Source organism: Lissotriton vulgaris, chromosome 1_1, assembly GCF_964263255.1.
Source record: "Lissotriton vulgaris chromosome 1_1, aLisVul1.2, whole genome shotgun sequence".
In the NCBI taxonomy this organism is placed as follows: Eukaryota; Metazoa; Chordata; class Amphibia; order Caudata; family Salamandridae; genus Lissotriton; species Lissotriton vulgaris.
This window is the reverse complement of record NC_141685.1, coordinates 2,067,090,723-2,067,110,328: the sequence shown is the minus strand read 5'-3', so window position 1 is coordinate 2,067,110,328 and position 19,606 is coordinate 2,067,090,723. Positions and strand designations below refer to the sequence as shown.

At 45.5% G+C, this 19,606-nt stretch overlaps 1 protein-coding gene across 1 annotated transcript in view; it reads left to right on the top strand.

Annotated features, from left to right (window-relative positions):
• PIK3C2G (phosphatidylinositol-4-phosphate 3-kinase catalytic subunit type 2 gamma) overlaps positions 1–19,606 on the top strand; it is a 1,914,223-nt gene that overhangs the window by 1,091,253 nt on the left and 803,364 nt on the right. Inside the window, exon 15 of the mRNA XM_086920790.1 lies at positions 8,361–8,488. Coding sequence (XP_086776916.1) covers positions 8,361–8,488 — 128 coding nt within the window. The remainder of the gene's footprint in view (positions 1–8,360; positions 8,489–19,606) is intronic.

Here is a 19,606-nt window from a genome sequence, read left to right as displayed (position 1 = left end):
ATTCAGTGTCAGAGTGCGCAGTTGCACCCTTGGTCTGTCATTTCGTTTCAAATGTCAGTTTTGATTGCTGTCTATCTGGCTTGCCCATTTTTATATTTGACGATACTGCTGATGGGTATATACAATGATGTATATGGCGTCAGAATTAGTGTGGCGTGCCCTGGGTATGTCATGCCCCGGAACAGCACAGGTTCGGCCCCCGCCGTGCCACCAGTCCAATAGCATCAGCTCCACTGCGCGGGGCACTGCCAGCCGGTAGGAATAATGGGAGACAGCACACAATATTTTATTTTTACAGGTCTGTTCAGCCGCTTCATGGATGCAGAGTATTGAGTACACTATAGACGTTCCCTCACATTGCCTGCACACCATATGTACCGTTATCTTCACTGCAATCATACCAGACTGGCAGTCGTTACATCTTTACGGAGCGTATCTCATTAGGTGCAGTTGGAATGATCAATGAGATATATTACACGACATGGGCTTCATTTTGCCGCATTACCAAGTACTATTGATCGCGGCACCTTGCACATCTTAGGAAAAATCTGTGTATGCACGGCAACATGTTGCAGTTATGGGATTTTCGCCGAGCCTCGTAATCAGACTGCACTTCCACAGCACATTGGCGCTAGATTCTTACGCGAGGTAACACCTCATTCTGTGCCAGCATTAAATACGCACTTACACGGTTGGTGCTGTATAGCGAAGTTCACTGGCGAGCGGCGGGCTGAGCAATATTTTAAAAAATCGCTGTTACTTACATGCATTTAGGAGCCGGGGAGTTTAGCAGAAAGGGTCCTCCTTCATTCCTCTGTTTCTGTGAGCCGTCATTTTGTAAGTGTATACCATACAGCTCTCTGATTATGCCTTAGTTGCATTTGCCAGCACATATAGAACACTCCAGTGGGGGGTACAGCCATCTGATATTCTGGGGAGCAAATTGGAAGCACAATTTACCACATCATAGGTGCTGTGGTGCAGTATTGTGGTCTGCTCACGCTCCGAGCCGCCGCAGTCTCAGGGCACCGCCATCTTGCGCGCTCTGGACCTCACCAGCCGCCAATCTTTCAAAGTCGATTTTCTGGCTCCAGCAGCGGGTTACAGGTCATCCGTTATCGTCATCTTGGACACTGGCCGTTCCGATTAGCATAAATGTTGAAAGAATTTCATTTGAAGTCCGCAATGAGGGTTTTATTGCCAGTGAACTTGACCGGCGGAGCCGCATCACGAGGCAGCCATCCTGCAGTGCGCCCCCAAGCGCCACCCAACGCTACCAAGGTATTTGGTGCACATTCTGCCAGAGGCCCCATGGCTTTTAGATCCTTTCTACTGGGTACTAAGTTTGAAGACATTTTGGATGTGTCAGACTGGCCTTCTGACTCTACATTTCAGAAGTTTTAATTTTTAACCAGTTAATGATGTTGCTGCATTAATAGTCAGTAAGCTATAAAGTAGCATAATCCTTGCCGCCGGTCCTAACATAGAATGAAAAATCTCCCAGCTACCATGACGGAAAGTTTAAATTCTATTATGAGGCTCAGAGACGAGAATGATCCCTCCCTGTAAGGCCTATGTTTATCATCCTGTCACGAACCCTTGCTTTATTAACAGAACCCATAAACAGCCCATAAAATATAACTCAGTCACAGGAAGGAGAATGAATGAGGTATGCATGAAATAGACTGCATGTCTCAGTAGTCTCAGACGGTGTAACGCACCTCAGCTTATATCTTGCAGTCATGTGGCCTATGGGGGAAAAAATACCTACCCTTTTTACTTGTTTGGTGCTTGACAATCTCGATGTGTTCATGGACTGTATGGCTTCCTATCTTTCGACCTACTTTACCAGTTCCAGGCGGTCTTCACCGCTGAACTCTAATGTTCCATAAAAGGTGTGGTCTGGACTGCTGCTTCCTGGATATTCTCCAAGCAGCACTCTCAACATTGGCTGTCTCGCTGTTTTCATTTGCAGTGGCTGTTACCTGTGAGCCAGTCTCTTCCTAACCATATGCGGAGAAAACACTGCCATTGTAGCTTCGCTGGCCGCTGTTCTTCCAGGTAGTGACAGCGGGCCCCTCAGATCGGCTGGAGATTCAATTTTGGCACAAAGGTATGGCTCCCGCTGTGTTCCCAGCATGAGCATTGTTTTTCACTGTTTCGATTCCACCATAGTGACACACTCATTACTCCTTGGATTCTATAATTTTGCTATCACTTATTGGGACTGTAGTTACCATATTTTTGATGAAATCAGGACAAAGATCATTTCTGTTTCATGACTTTGATATGATGCTCACAGACGCAGCATTACTATGCAAGTAAAGCTACCTTGAAAAGACGTGCTCATGTTTTATACTTAGTTTATTATCTAATTAGAATTAGAATATTTCCTGCATACCTTTAGAGAGGCTATCTCTGGACTATGGATGGTATTTCTTTCAATTTGATGTCTTAAAGCCTACCCTATGAAGCTGGATAAAGACTTCCAACTCTATCTTTGAACAGACAACCTAATCTGAATGTGTGTATTTGATTGCATGAGTATCAGATAAGGGATACACATAGCAAGAAGGAGGTATGCTGGGAATTGAATGCCCTGTTTGGTATCCCTAGGGTCATTTCTTCCCTACCCTGCAGGTTGCTCCCTCCTTGGTCATCCTCGGCTGGTAACCTTATCTTCAGGTGCAGACTCGGCTTGAAGGTCGTCCTGTCTATTGTGGCTGTCCTTTAATATTTGATATGAGCTCAATGTCATCCTCAGCAAAAGAGCCTACCTTTGGGTACATGCCCAAAAAGGCAAAAAACTGTTCTACCTAAATAATGCTTGGTAAAGCTTTGGCAGCCTACCCCAAGTTTAAGCGCAATTCTGCTGTCATCCAAAGATGAGTAGGGCACTCTCCATTCCTCCACTGACATGATCCTCAAAGCTTTCCAATGCTTTTATAGACAGCTGTACACCTCTTCATTACACTCACCACTTGATGTCTGTCTAAATTGTTTGGACTCCTTGTCCATTAAGCAAATCTTGCACACTGACCAGCTTGCCTTCACCAGTCCAATCTCGAAGGAGGAGATTGCAATACCGGCCGGAAACGGCTGAAATTCGGTGATTTCGGCCATCTACATCTGACCCTAAGTCCTCAAAATCCACCATCACCAACATTCCATCTTATACCAACATTTTTTCTGGCTATTCTCTGAATAAGCATAAAATTCCGACCTTACCACTCAATGTACACTGTCACCCTGCAATAGGCGGTTCATCTAACTTGCAATGGAAATCCACCCCCAAATACCTTGGTATATGGTTCTCCAGAAACCTTAGACAGTATGTCTCCATCAATGAGGATAAAACTCTAATCAAGATTGAAGACTTATTAGCGACATGGTCCCTGAAGAAGATATCTTGGTGGGGTACATTTGAAACCATAAAGATGATGGTCTCACTGCTAATTAACTTTTCATCAGGAATGCTTCCCACCCACCTCTCCCCAGAGTTTTGCCGCAATGTTGATAATGTAATGTAATGTAATGTAAGTTAGTTTTTATACCGCGCGACTGTCACTCCAAGGAGCATCTTGGCGCCGACACAGACCAGAACTGATGAAGAGCCTGGTCCGGCTGCTTTCAGTAGTATGGCCAGGGTACTCCGATTAGGGCTCTAGCGCACATGTCAGGGAGACTAAAAATCCAGGTCTTCAGTGCTTTTCTAAACTCAGATTCCTGGTCCATAGCACGGAGATGGGGGAGTTTATTCCATGCTTTGGATCGTAGAACAGGCAGGGATTTGCCTCCCCTCGAAATGAGTCTGTAAAATGCGGGATAGCCAACAGATTGGCATTGGAGGATCTAAGGGTGCGTGATGGATGGTATAGAGAAAACCACTTTTGTATGTACTTTGGTCCTCGTGAATGAAAGGCCCTAAAGGTGATTACCAGGACTTTAAACAAAACCCGTTTGACAATTGGTAGCCAGTGGAGAGTGTTCAATGCGGTAGTCGCTGAGGATTTCTTTGGCCACTTCAGAACCAGCCTGGCGGCTGCATGCTGCACCATTTGCAACTTGTGTATAACAGCCTTGTTGGTTCCCGCAAATAGACCATTACAGTAGTCAAGTCTCAATGTTACGAGGGCGACCGCTACCATTTTCCTGGCTGATAGTGGGAGTAAATCAAAAAAAATTCTTAAGCTCTTAATGACATTAAAACAGGTACCTGCTACTGACAGCGACTGTTGTTTAACCCTTTCGCTGCTGATGACGAGCTCAGCTCGTCATCACCCACGGGTGTCGTGTGCTGATGACGAGCTGAGCTCGTCATGGAAACAGCAAAATGGCAATTTGCAGCACAGGGCAAAAATCCCCGCAGCAGCCATGTGGTTAAATGACAGAGAGGCATCAAACTTGATGCCTAAGTTACGTGCCGCATTAGTCGTGTTTGGTGGTACCTCCGCATCTTCGGGCCACCACTGTTTAGGGATAAAGTTATTTTGTGGGCCTAGTGGCAGAATTTCCATTTTTCCCGTATTTCACTTCAAATGGTTCCTACCCATCCATTCAAAGGTGGCTGTCAGGCAGCATTTAAGATTTTCTTCCCAGTCCTTAGTGTCTTTATCGAGGACTAGGATAAGCTGCGTATCGTCCGCATACGGGATAACATCCATCCTAAAGGACGATATCAGCCTAATCAGAGAGGTAGTGAAAACATTAAAGAGCGTCGGGCTTAAGCTAGATCCCTGAGGAACTCCTGACGTATGTGTTTTTTCCTCTGAACAGAAGTCACCTAGGGTAACCACTTGCCGCTGGGCACTCAGAAAGTTCTTAATCCACTCCAGTACGTCTCCTGCTATGCCAGATGTTGCTAGCCGGTCTATCAAGATGGCATGTGAGACCGTGTCGAAGGCTGCCGACAGATCTAATAAACTAATAAAATCACATCAGTGTGAATAATGGGAGACCTAGTACACGCATTGTATCTTTAAACGAAATGGCTGCCGGATCTCTAGGGGAATCCAAATGAAGATTGATATCCCCGAGTAGTGTAAAATTGGAGAATCTAAGGGCCAAATTACTAAGTGTTCCCCTATGCTTTCCAGGAACTCCTAATTCGGGCCTGGCAGACGATAAACTAATGCTCCTGCAAATGTAAAGGAGTCATTAACCTTAATGGGGAAACCAGCGCATTCTGCTCCTTTGATGTCCGGGAGCTCGTGTATAGAGCATTTCCAGGTATCTTGGTGGATAATTGCAAGGCTTCTACCCCGTTGGCCCAGTCTGTCTGCCCTTTGTATAAGGTAACCTGGGGGCAGGGCGTGCACTATATCTGGATTACTCCATATTTTCAACCAAGTCTCTGTAATAAAGAGACAATCCAGATCGCTTTCAGTTATCTGATCAAAAATGTGCAGCGCATGTTTAGACATTGACCTTGCGTTTATAAGCCCCACACACAGCCCTTTACGAGGGCCTGTGACTGATGATAGTTACGTGAAAGGAAAGGATTTTTTACAATCAAAACAGCTGACTGGGCCCTCCCAGGATACTAAGTCTAGTAAGTGCTGGCATGCACAAGTTTTGGTGTTTAGGGATAATAGGAAATCCCTACTATAGTGGAGGGTTGTTTCTAAACGGGCATTATTGCTGGCCCTAGGCCCGGCCGGAGCGCGGACGGGCACAGACGGGCATACCTTTGGCGCGCCATCGGTGCGCCCACTGCGCGTCATCACCATAGGTGCTTTGAGTAGTAGGCTGGGCTCGGTCCTAGTGCAAGACTAGACCGTGAACCTCAGCCAAGATGGTCTTGTGCAATGTGCCCCCGGAAGTGAGGATACTCGCTCCCTATGTGTTACGCTGTCTCCCTCCACACAAACAGTACCAGCTGCGGTGGACCGGGGAGTGAAGCGGCCACTATGGAGTGAATGTTGCCAACAGCTCCGAAAATGTGCGCAATTTAAAACAAATCAGGTAACAATTTTTTAAAAACGCGTGCTACTCTGAATCGTGACTCATTCAGGCAGCGCCCTCTAACTCAATTTAGCAATTTTAAACGTACTAGCAATTCAGCCTGACAATCGTACAGAGCTTAATTTAGTGTCTGAATACTTCTGAAGCAGATTGATTCTGCTCGCGTCGGCACCAGAAGCCCTCTAAGTAGTAGGCTGGGCTCGGTCTAAGTGCAAGACTAGACCGTCAACCTCAGCCAAGATGACCTTGTGCAATGTGCCCCCGGAAGTGAGGATACTCGCTCCCTAAGTGCCGCGCTGTCTCCCTCCACACAAACAGCACCAGCTGCGGTGGACCGGGGAGTGAAGCGGCGACTATGGAGTGAATGTTGCCAACAGCTCCGAAAATGTGCACAATTAAAAACACATCAGGTAACAATTTTTAAAAAACATACTAGCAATTCAGCCTGACAATCGTACAGAGCTTAATTTAGTATCTGAATACTTCTGAAGCAGATTGATTCTGCTGTTACACTCTTCCTTTGGGACCATTAGCGCTTAAGAAATTGAGAATGCCCAGGAAAGCTGGCGGTTGTATGTTTCCGGATTGGGCGACCTATCAAACGGCGTACTTGGCCTTGCAAGATGGTTTGAACCTAACCCTGTACTCAAACCTATTTGGCTCGGGGTTGAGGCCACTATATACCACCCCTTCCCACTCTCATCCACCATGAATATGTTGCACTATACTACTCTCAGTCAGATATCATTTTCAAGGACTCTATAACCACAATGCTCTCCATTGACTTGATATTGAAAACTGCTATCCGTTCCTCAACTATTGAGTCCCTATAGTATAATAAAAAAAATAATGACTTCCAACTCTCGTGAGCTTGTATCTTTGTGGGCTGCCAAAGGGATTGCGATTTTTAACTTCTACGATAACTCTGGTCCGCTACCCTTCTCGTACTTTCAACAGCAACATAATTTGTCTAACCCAGACTTTTACGATTTTCTCAAACTTAAGGCAAAAATCACTAAAATGGTTTCGCTCTCTAATTCCCAATTTATTCAGAAATTACAACTGTTTCTTTCAAAAGGTCACAGCACTTCAAAATTCTATAAACTACTACTTACCTCAAAATATCCTTGATGTTCACCTCTACAACAGAAATGGTCATCTTATTTTTTCGTCAATAACCTTTTTCCTTCAGATGCAAACACATGGTCTGGGGTAGGCTCTAAACTAATTCAGCATAAACTGATCCCATTGTTAACCCAGAACAGACTCTTTGCAGTGCACCGCATGAATTGGGCACCAGCAAAACTGTTCTGATTAAAGTTGAAGGGTGCTAATACATGCTGGGCCTGTGACTCGTCTAACGGCAATGAGGAACACATGCTCTTCTCCTGCACTCATTTATAACCCTACTAGCGGGAGGTGTCTTCACAGTTTCAGAAATGTTTTAGAATACCTATCCCACTATCTCTTACGATCATCTTCCTTGGACCCCAGATGGCTGACCCTCAATTTATTACTCCTTGATCTTCTCCTCACCATGCTATAAAATGTATGCTACTTGACTAAAAATCTTCCAATAACGTACTCTATCATCCATGGTGAGCCTGGGTAGTCTATCTATATAGTACACATATCAACCAATCTCATACAAGAGGTTGCCCACCCCCTCTTTCAGGGTATTTGGTACCTGCTTGACATCTTTATTCGCGAACATACCCCTGAATGGGAAATCTCGTAATTACCTTCTGACCACTAATCAGTACTTCTCTTATGATTTCTAACTCGCGGGACCTCCATGCAAACAGTATCCCATGAATGCACACAGTATCACATGAATCCCCCTCTCCTTTTCTGCCCTACTACTCATCTTCCCCATTTCCCTCTCTTTCCTTCTTTCTCTCTTTTTTTATTTATGATATCTTTGGTACACTCGTAGATGGTAGACAAATGACAGTTCCACCTGGTTCACTTCACCAAGTCCTTTTTGATCCACAGAACCAGGTACCAACTGCTTTTATTGCTTCATATGTACTGGATGTGTGTCTATTGATATTTCATGTATTTATCATCTTTATTTATGAATGCCACATTATTGTATACCTCGTGCAGCTGTTGGAGATTGGATCTTATTATTTTCCCTCCCCATTGTCTCTGTACTGCTTTTTATTATAAAAGTCAATAAAAATGTGTTGAACAAAGAAAAAAAGTACTGTTGTAACTTGAAAGCATCATAATATACTCAGAGCACACTCTAGCTGCTATTTCCTGATGTTTGTCTGATTATTTCTTTTTGCAGTAAGAACCGATTGTTGGAAGCAGAATGCCTACTTGTAGGCCCACAAAGATTGTAATAAGCACATTAATCGCAATCACGTACATATTGTTTTGTATTTCAGATTAGTTTTCCAGAAGCGGAACAGACTTTCAAAAAACCAAAGTTTGAACAGAAAAGTAACACTGTTCAAACAGAAGAATACTTAAAACATATAGAGAAACTGTCAAAGCAGCAGCCGTCACTTTTACTGTAAGTATGACAATGTATGGTTTAACAGTTCATATTGTGAAGTTGTGATACAAAGTAATCATTTCTGAGTGGTGATTGGCTCAAAGATGGCAGCAGTTTATGTCAAGCTCCTACTGAGTTCAAAGAATTACTGCGAAGTGTAGGACCTTTTTGACTGAGGCCCTTTGACGCTTCTTTGTCTGTTATGCACAAAAGTGGTACGCTATCATAGGTGGATGATTTTTTTTCCAATTTTTTAAAAGCTTTGTCTAGTGGGTATTTACATAAAAAGATCTATAAACTCAAATCAAAAGTGGAATACATTCTGAAATGAAGACAGTCAGTTAAATTCACTTTATTTGGTTAATTAAAACCATAAAAGCATAATACTTAACAAGCATTGGAAATGCAATAGGTCTCGCATTAGGAACGTTTGAGCTATTGGTATTGTAAATGACACTTTTTTTTATTTATGTGTTGGTTTTGAAAGTAGCAAAATTAATAGCTTTGTCAGTTACAATGTCAATAGTTTTAACTTTTGCAAATGTGACACCTATAGCATTTGTAATGCAATGTGTGTTGTATTTACGTGACTTAGATGTATTGATATTTCAAATAACAATGGCTTTTAATTTTGTAAATAATTAATACTTAAATAAAAATTTATAATGGCAATAGCTTAAACGTTTGTAAATAACTTTTGTGAAGATTATGTTCAGTGTATTTTATTGTGACGACAATCCAAGAACATTGCATTTGCACCTACACACACAGAGCCACACACATGTAGATGTGGTGGATCTGGGGGATATGGTGGTGGTGGATGTGGTGGTGGATGTGGTGGTGGTGGTGGATGTGGTGGTGATGGTGGTGGATGTGGGGGTGGATGTGGTGGTGGATGTGGGGGTGGTGGTGGATGTGGTGGTGGTGGTGGTGGTGGTGGTGGATGTGGTGGTGGTGGTGGAGGTGGTCGATGTGGTGTTGATGTGGTGGATGTGGTGGTTGTGGATGTGGTGAAAGTGGTGGTTGTGGACATTCCACAGAGGTTTACTTTATTTAGACGTTAATGCCCTTCCTCTGATGGAGGGGAAGACAAGTTAGAACTTACAGTTGATGATTATACCTGGTCAGGTTGAAGCTTGTTTTTACAAATTTTATATGACAGATTGTCTTACCAATCAAAAACTGAAATTGATGCATCTTTTATGTTCCCACCTTCAGCCTCCTTGTGGCCCCTGCCATTCATGATAATCCTCTGAGCACTATTAGCATAGTTCATTGCTTGTTCTCCTTCTCATTGTATTAGCTACCACTGATGAGAATATCTGGCACAGAGGACATTGAAAGAGAAGGCTTTTGGCAACGAAATAAACCATATATTTAAATCTTACGATTGATTTAAAAAAAAAATGTTTAGGTCTCACACACATGCACCTGTTGCATTTTTGTTCTATCTTCAACTTTCCCAATTTATATTTAGCATTTAATAATGTTTCAGCACTTGATCTTGTGACCGGGTCCCACCAATAAGTGTATGGACTTGGCTCCTGCAGATGGGTGACTATTAAGGACGAATGACCATGGTAAAATGTTAAAATCGGGGTAGAGATGAGCTGGGAGAATCATCTGAAAACTAGACTGAGCTTTCTGTAAATCAAAGTTCTGAAACACAACTTTTCGTACCTCAGTAACTCATGTTCCTGCATTTTAAATGTTTCTCTTAAACTATATTTCCAATGTGTGTTGTATATCTATATAGTTCTATATCCCCCTAAGGCCGGTGCACATAGACTACACACTGCTGAAGCCACCACAACGCCCCCCATCCCTGCAGTGCATTAAATGAGTAGAATAAACTAAATATGGTAAAACAGATGCACCCAATTAAAGTCTTTATATCCCTTTTTACGATAAGTCAAGCTCAGAACGAAGACGGCGGCATTCTTGTGACCGCGAGTGACGTGTGCATCATATGCCATCCCAAAATAAACAGACCACACAAGTAGAGACAGACAGGCACAGTTTAAAAGTCAGAGAAACTAGGGTACAGCGAGAGGCAGAGGCAAGTTGTGGAACAGATAGAGACGCAGTCTCAGTGGAAAAGATAGAGGCAGACAGCAGAAGAAACAAACAGGCAAAGAAAGAAAGACTCCCTGGAAAACAGATAGAGGCAGAGACTGAGGCTTGTAGAGTGGGTTGGGGGGGAGAGGAGGGGGGGGGGGGTTGGCACACCGCTGTAGTAGAACGGCGACCTCTGTTCTGTCTCTAGAACCTCAGTGGCGACGTCAATAGTTTTACACACAGCAAATGAAATGCGCATGATCTTGCTCTTCCTAATGAAAGGGGAGTTGTGCTTTTTTGGCATGAACTCCAGCGACGCCGATTTTTTGTAGGTACCATGAATAAATATGCTTAAGGAACGGTCTGGGTGCACTGTGACATACCATATGCCGCTGGCCTTCATAGCTCCCTATTCAAAGGAGATGCTCTTTACAAATGGACATTCCTGTTACAAAGGAAGCTGTGTGGTCTGTTTTCACAAGATAAATAAGTCACCAGTAATTTACGGCACATTTTGTTGCTTCCACCCATACCGCAGTCCAACATGCGTAACTTCTTCCATACTGAATGCCTAAAGAGTGCTGCACTCATACTCATTTATCGTTTTGTATTAGCCCCTTAACTGCGTATGTTTACTCCAAAAAAGAAAAGTCTCCTCCCTTTGCACATGTAAGTGTTCCTTGCTCAATACGTTTACGTTTACAGATCAAACAAGAAACGGTGAAATAAATTAACATAGCCATCTAAAGTAAACAACGAGCATGGCGTCAGTGATGAAAGAGTCTGCACACAGAAAATGAACCAGGGCAAACAAAACACAAATGCTTCTCACTACAGTGCAGGCTAACATAACAAGAGAACCGCTTGTTAAGAAATAAATAAAAAAGTTGTACTTACACAATGGTCTCTCTCAGCATACTGTGTCTTATGCCCTGCAAGACTAAACTCCAGCACTTGTTTACTGAAAGACGACATGGTCGCTGTTATAGATTAACAATACGGGCGCACGCTGCAGCCCCCTTCGAATGTGCTTTCATTGCAGTTTAAAAATGGACGTGCGCCCGTGTTAATTTGAAAGTCTGATTTTACGGAGGTCTGCATGTAATTTAAAAAATAAGCACAACAAGAGAAAGGCGTGTTCTGAAAGAAAACAAGAGAAACACCGAGCACGGCGTCAGTGTTGGCATTGATGGGGGGTAGGGGGTAAGTGGCGATTTAAAAAAAAATGCGACACGGCGGGCAGGGGAGGGGGTGGAGCGGGGAGAGGGAACAGACGGAGGGAAAGCCAGATAAGGGGAGGGGGGAGGAGAAATGCGACACGACGGGCAGGGGAGGGGGCGGAGCGGGGAGAGGGAACAGACGAAGGGAAGGCAGATAAGGGGAGGGGGGAGGAGAAATGCGACACGGCGGGCAGGGGAGGGGGCAAGGGGGGAGGAGAAATGCAACGTGCGGATGAGGGAACTGATGTGCACGCGCTTTTAAGGTCAATGCGCATGCGCATTGAGCTTAAAAGTCACGGGCACTGCAAGGAATCGCCACGATTCTTTGCAAGTTGGTTCAAGAGTGGATAAGCCCCCATAGTCTCGCAAGCTCGATGCGCATGCGCATCGACAGGCGAGACCTAAAAACGATTTGAAACACTAAAGTAGCACAAACACCAACAAGATACAGTAAACATACATCTTAATCATCAATATACAAGAAAATCATATTATAATTGATTACAACTATTTAAAAATGATTCAAAGTGTTCTAAATCATAACTATCCGTCTCTTTATTCAGACCGCTGCAGTTAAAAGGCTAGCTATATCAAAAATTTCCCAGACATTAAACAACATTTGTAGATATATCAAAGCAGATCTAGCCTGCAAAAATCTTTTGCCCCTTAAAATTGGTAGGATGAACCATTTCCGAATGTGCAAAAAATGCTCGCAGAATAAAACAAAGTGCAACGAGTCCTGGATAGAGAAATTATCACATGTACAAGCACCGAGGTCCTCAATCTTTTTCCATCCCTTTGGTTTAGCGAGAAGAAGTGCAACTGATTAAATATAAACCTCACTAAAAGGAAACGGTGATTCTGTTTGGTTACTACATTTATATAGATTTCAATTGCGCACAAAGTTGATGTGCCCATATCGATGGTTTTATCACTTCCCTGCCCTCTCTTTCCATCTGTCCCAACTGCAGGTAAGTATCTTTAGCCGACAGCATATCAACCTTTAAAAATGTCTCTGGCGAGTTAAATAACTCTGGCCTTCCTAATTGAATTGCAACCCTTTTTATGTAGCTCAACCAGGGGATGGGATGCTACTTGCTCGATCTAGTGCTAGGCTATAGCGAATAATTTTGCAATTTATTCCTAGCTCCGGGTTTATCTAAATTGCTATCCATTTAAGTAAAGAGGGAAACCTCATCGGATTTACTTGAGCACTGCTGGAGGCTCACTCGACTTTTGCTGCCTGTCACCGGATTCATCAACGACTTGCCGGTCCCGCTGCGCGGGTCCCGCTGCGCCTAAGGAGACCCTGTGGGGCGCTGGAGGGGAGCTCTATATCGTAAAAACTTCTTTGTCCACCGGCAGGGCTGCGAGCAGCCTAGCAGGGACTCCATTGTCCAGGAGTCCCTGCGTGCTACACCTGTGGCCGCTCTCCCTGCCGGCAACGCCCCCTGACTGCTGGTAAAAGTGCAGCGCTTCCTCTGCCCAGCGGGAAACCTCATCGGATTTACTTGAGCACTGCTGGAGGCTCACTCGACTTTTGCTGCCTGTCACCGGATTCATCAACGACTTGCCGGACCCGCTGCGCGCGTCCCGCTGCGCCTAAGGAGACCCTGTGGGGCGCTGGAGGGGAGCTCTATATCGTAAAAACTTCTTTGTCCACCGGCAGGGCTGCGAGCAGCCTAGCAGGGACTCTATTGTCCAGGAGTCCCTGCGTGCTACACCTGTGGCCACTCTCCCTGCCGGCAACGCCCCCTGACTGCTGGTAAAAGTGCAGCACTTCCTCTGCCCAGCGGGAAACCTCATTGGATTTACTTGAGCACTGCTGGAGGCTCACTGGACTTTTGCTGCCTGTCACCGGATTCATCAACGACTTGCCGGACCCGCTGCGCGGGTCCCGCTGCGCCTAAGGAGACCCTGTGGGGCGCTGGAGGGGAGCTCTATATCGTAAAAACTTCTTTGTCCACCGGCAGGGCTGCGAGCAGCCTAGCAGGGACTCCATTGTCCAGGAGTCCCTGCGTGCTACACCTGTGGCCGCTCTCCCTGCCGGCAACGCCCCCTGCCCTGCCCTATTTTACAGGGCAGTGTATCCGCTGCGCGGGAGCGCTCGGGAGCGCGCGGGAGCGCGCGGGAGCGACCGGGGCAAAGACCGGGCAAAGAGCGGGCCGTTTGAGGCCGTTCGAGTACGGCAGAGTCCGGCCCGGGCCCACCCCCCCTGGCCGTTTGGAAGTACCTTAGGTAGGCGGTCTACCTTACCTTACAATCTCTTGCTACTTGGTACTGCGGGGCCGGACTAAAATTAACTGTTTGGCCATGCCCTTAAGGTCAGGTAAAGAACGCACGGTTCAAATCTAAACCACCAAGGGAGTCGTATCAGGCCCACTAGACGCTTTCATCACACGGGCCACGGGGATATTGGAGAAGGAAATTGCAATGGTGGAAAAAAGACTCTTGCTTGACCTTAATAGCGGAAAGCTCTCATCGCTGGGTGGACTAGCTACCACCACCAGCCCCGTAGCACATGCCGCTTTCAATTGTGTAAAAACTTTTACCACGGATGCCATTGTTCATCTAGATAGCGTGGGGGAGAGCCCAACTGTTCGCATTCTGGAGGAAGATGCTTACAGCATAGATGACTCACAAGCTAGCCAGGGGGATGACTTACAGACTAGCGGGGGACTCGAACCTAGTCAGATATCTGGTTATTTACCCCTTAACGTCTCTAACACCGTTGCTACCATAGACCCCCCAAGTACAGATGTCACTTCTAGAAAGAGAAAACAAGACTCAAGACTCTCGGGGGGGGGGAGAGAACGTAAGATCCCTAAAACAAAAGATACTACAGACAAAGGGAGCCAGGGCCCTGAGCATCCTCTAGACACTCAAATCCCCTCTGTATTTCCCAATGTGTTGTGCCCCTCCCTCACCACCTTGGGCTCCTCGAACCCCTGTCCTATGTGCCTTAACAGTGATGAAATCTTGTTAGTAAAAATGGAGGCCATGTTTAAAACCCTACTACTACCTAACCTGGAACGGACCAGGTTAATGACCTCGAAAATAGATAGCATGGAGGCTGTAGTCAACTCAAACCAGGCCATGTTACAAAAATTAACCGGCACCAGTCATATAGGAGTTATTAAAACACAAATAGCCCCGAAGATCTCAGGCACAAGTAATATCCCTACGGGCAATCCTGCCCATAATAAAACATCAGGGTCAGACACCAATATGACCACGGGGGGGGGAAGCCAAAAGTTACATCCTCTAAGTTATTCGCGAGTACCCTAACAAAGGCATCTAAGATGAAGGTCACTGAGAAACACAATTCTTGTAGGCCTCAAAATACTAGACCACCCTCACAAGTAAAACCTTATCCTGCCCCCCCGTCTCCCACCACATGGAGATATAGCTGGCCAGCGCAATAACACCAACCAAAGGGTGGAGAGGCATAGAAGGGTTACTACCCCTCGCGCTGATCTACCGGTGGAGGCAACCCGTCACACAATAGTTTTAACAGGTGTTGCTCCATTAAAACCTGGTAGTAAGGAGTCGTATGGGGACCTCCGCAACAAAGTGATCTTCTAGTTAAATAAAAACCGACCTTTACCCCCCTCCTCACCTACTGAAATACTATTTGTAAGGAGAGTGGACTGGGTGGGCCATGGTACTAAGGATCTGGAGGGAGATTGCATTTTAATTTCGTTTAAGGACCCATGGGTGGTTGATACCATTCGAAGAGAAGCTAGGTTTGCTAGACAGGGGGACGTCCAAACACTGGGCCTATCGTATTTTTATCCTCATAGGCAAAGACCCATTCAATCATATTCCAACTTTGGTCAGCCCCTAGCTAAAAAATACCCCTTGGAAATAACACCTCTTGCCCGTCAACGCCCATTCCTCTTCAACCACTTTGGTCCCCTCTCCAACCTTGAGGCCATAGATTGACATCATATTACATCCTGTGAGACTTCCCCTGCTGAAGTAGTTGGTCATGAGCCGACAAGGTGGAATAGGGAGGCCCCGCATCCAATTGATGATCTAGATGCAGTTATGGGAGGTCTAGCCACAAGGGAGACTACTTTACCAGCATCCAAAGTCGATTTAGAGGCTATGACGAGCGGGGATTCTATGGATAACTTTAGACTTATGGAGAACAGGAGGGCTAGAGGGTGCAACCAGGTACCTACTGCAGTTTTAACCCTGCCACCCCCCCCCCCCCTGCGGTCTCTGTCCTAGACAACTTGAAAATACTATCCTGGAATATCGCAGGGATTAAGGCCCGTATGCTCTCTGAAGATTGGATGGAGTTTGTGGACAAATTTGACATCCTCCTACTCCAAGAAACATGGGCACCTGAACCAGTCTTCAAGTTGGGCTATGTTAATTTCTTTAAACCTGCGATTAGAGGGGGCAAAGGGCGTGCTTCAGGTGGCTTATTGATATGGGTGAAGCAGTCATTGGGACTTTATCCAATAAAGCTACCTGTTCAGAATCCGGATCTCCTTATAATCAAACTGAGTAAGGCCAGCCAACGGGATCTGATTATGTTCAACATATATGCCAGAGGTATGCCTGGTGGCCGCAGTCCCCCGTTGTTGAATGTCTTAGACCACAAGCTTGCTGAAATGGGTAGTGGGAATGTTACCCTCTTAGCAGGAGACTTAAATTGCACCATTGAGCCATTGTATGACATAGGGGACAGTTGGGGTTCGGCTGAGGACGCTGCTTGGGACATTCCTGATTTGATGGTCGATAAAACGGTTAAAGCGACCGAGGCAGCAGTGAACTGGATGGCTCTTTGCCTAAACAGGGGACTCCGGGCTTGCAATGGCCGCACAAGATCGGATAAAGGAGCCAACTGTACCTTTGACAACGGCCTAAGGCGGAGCCACATTGATTATGTTCTGTTAAAACTGGAATACTGGCCCCTATTAGTGGACATGGTAGTAATATCGCGCCCAGAAAGTGACCATAACCCCTTGTCGCTTCTATTGAAACTGCCCGGTATAAAGAGACTAGTGGAGCCTACCATTCTACAGACAGGGGATGTTTTGATAACTAACGATAGGAGGAGGCTGAAATGGTCCAGGGCTGTGGAGGACGAAACCTTATTGGTCAATATTAATACAGTGGTTAAAAATGTGTGCAATGAAATGTTAAAAATTGACCTGTTGGGGGGAAGTCCGGAATTGGCAAATAATGTTATTAATCTCCTCATTAGCTGTTTCGACCATTTAAAGTCCCTACTCTCTCTCCCCTGTCGGAGTGCTCCCACCAAAGCCAACTCCCACCACCAGAAATGGTACAACAAAAAATGTAGGGAGGCCCATTCAGATCTTATTAAAACCATCAAATCTCGTGATATGGGCGCAGTTAAAGCAGCTAGGTTACGTTACAGAAAAACCCAGTGGGAAGCTAAACGGGAATGGGAGGACAGGTTCTGGTCGGATCTTTTGGATGCCTCCACTTCGAACAATCCGAAAAAGTTCTGGGATTTAGTCAAGTGGGGGAAGGATCCTGACTCGTGCACCCCAGCAAATCATGTACCTCCAGAAGAGTGGGTAACCTTTTATTCTGCCCAATTCAGAGTTGAAAATCCCAAACCACTACCAATCTTGGAAAAGGCACCCCCATCACATACCCACGGAGAGAAACTAATTTTTTCAGAATCAGAGGCCGAGCTGGCTCTAGGCTTGACCCTGCGAGGGAAAGCTCCCAGCATGGACCTCATCCCAGCGGACCTGTTTAAATCAAACTCAGCCTTGTGGCTTCCCTATATAACCATGATTGCTAACTCATTAGCTAAAGGAGCCAGTATCCCAAAATCATGGAAGGGAGCCGAGATAATACCAATATTTAAAAAAGGCGACAGGTCCAATCCAGGGAATTACCGCCCGATCAGTCTTATTGACTCCATACAAAAAATCATCGCTCGTATGGTCTTGGGACGGGTTCAGGGCTGGATTGAATCTGAGGACATATTATCTCCCATGCAGGCGGGCTTCAGATCAGGTATAAGCACCATTGACCAGGTGTTCAGACTCTGTCTGATCTACTGGAAAGTGGTCTTGCTCGGTGGCGGTACCATCTTTGCTGCATTTATCGACCTGAAGTCCGCCTTCGATCTAGTGCCAAGGGACAAACTGTGGGGAGTCATGAGAAACTTGGGTTGTCCATCAGAACTACTTGACCTCATAATTAAATTCCATGAGGATAATTATGCGAGGGTGAGGTGGGGAGGCCAGGGACAAGTGACGGAAACATTTCCCGTAACTAGAGGTGTCCGTCAGGGGTGCGTCCTGGCACCAACACTCTTCCTCCTTTTCATCGATCAAGTGGTGAAATTTTTTATGGATACCCCCACTGATGCCCCAATGCTGGCTGGGACGAGATTCCCATTGCTCATCTTCGCCGATGACACCCTACTCCTCTCCAGAACACGCAGCGGTCTACAGCGGGCGCTAGACCGCTTTGAGGAGTTTTGTGCCATTAACAATCTTGCGGTGAACGTGGGCAAAACAAAGTTTATGGTTTTCTCGAGAAACCACCCTGTCCGGAGCTCTGTGAGCTTGAGTGGAGTCAACCTTGAGCAAGTTGACACCATGACTTACCTGGGGGTTACCCTAGACAGCCGCTTGAGATGGAAAGATCAAGTTAGCGTACAACATCTTAAGCTAGCACGGTTAACTGGCTGTCTAATAAAAGAGCAAAAGAGATCCATCACTAAGCGGGTTACCCCAGCTCTCAAGATCTATGACGCCAAAATCAGCACTGCAATCTTATATGGCGCAGATCTTTGGTGCTACATGGACCTCCTAAATCTCTTTAAAACCCAATGCAAGTTCCTACGGAACCTGGTAGGTCTACCACAGTCGTCTCCATCAATTCCCCTCTGCTTGGATCTGGGGTGCCTTCCGATCAACGAGATGGCCAGATTCAGATTGGTGGCCTTGTGGAGGCGAATATGGACCTCCCCTGACCTGTCTCTATTTGCGAAAGAATTAGCAGAAGTCAGGTCAATCGGTGGTTCTGGAAAAATCCCATGGCTCCGAGCTGTAAAAAACATCCTGGTAGATATGGGATTAGAACAACTCTGGACAGCTCCCTCCTCTAATGTCTTTCCCTCCAAACAAGAGTTCAAAGCATTGTACTGGGCTTCTCTTCGACAAAATCGAGTTTCGATTTCCAGCCTTACCAGCTTCACTGGCAGGTTCCTTACTTTTAAGCTAGACCTGTACCGTGAGCCCTACTGGGATGTTATTAATAAATCGCTGGACAGGAAACTCTACCACCAGTTCAGGGTAGGTGCTTTGCCATTGTACACTTTTGTAAATAAATGGTCTACGGGTGTATCAGATCTCTGTAAAGGCTGCTCGGGGCAGAAGGAATCAGAGGGCCACTTTCTTTTTGCCTGCCCTAGCTACTTGGCGCCGCAAAACAAATGGCTAAAACCACTGTTTCAGCGTTTACCATTTAGAAAATCTGCAGAGGCCATTTGGGCGCTAAAGACTATCACCTCTGAGGTCTGTGTAGTGATCTTAGCCAAATATCTGGGGTGGGATTGGATCATCAGGTCAAAACATATGTCAAAGTTGTTAGAGCCCCCCAATATTGCCTCATAAGGTGACATACTCTGTCCACTGCATAAACATCCGATTGCACTGATTGCACTTCTTGCACTTCATGTATGAAATGGTGTCCCATTGATTGTCATGGTTTGCTTTGTAACTGTAACCTTCATGTTTTAATCAGGTTTCTCATCTAAGATGTTTAATACTTTTCTTAAACTTCCTTAAAATCAACTTATTTAAGGTTTAGTATCGTTTGGTTTACTTGGTTTGCTTTATTTGTATGTAGT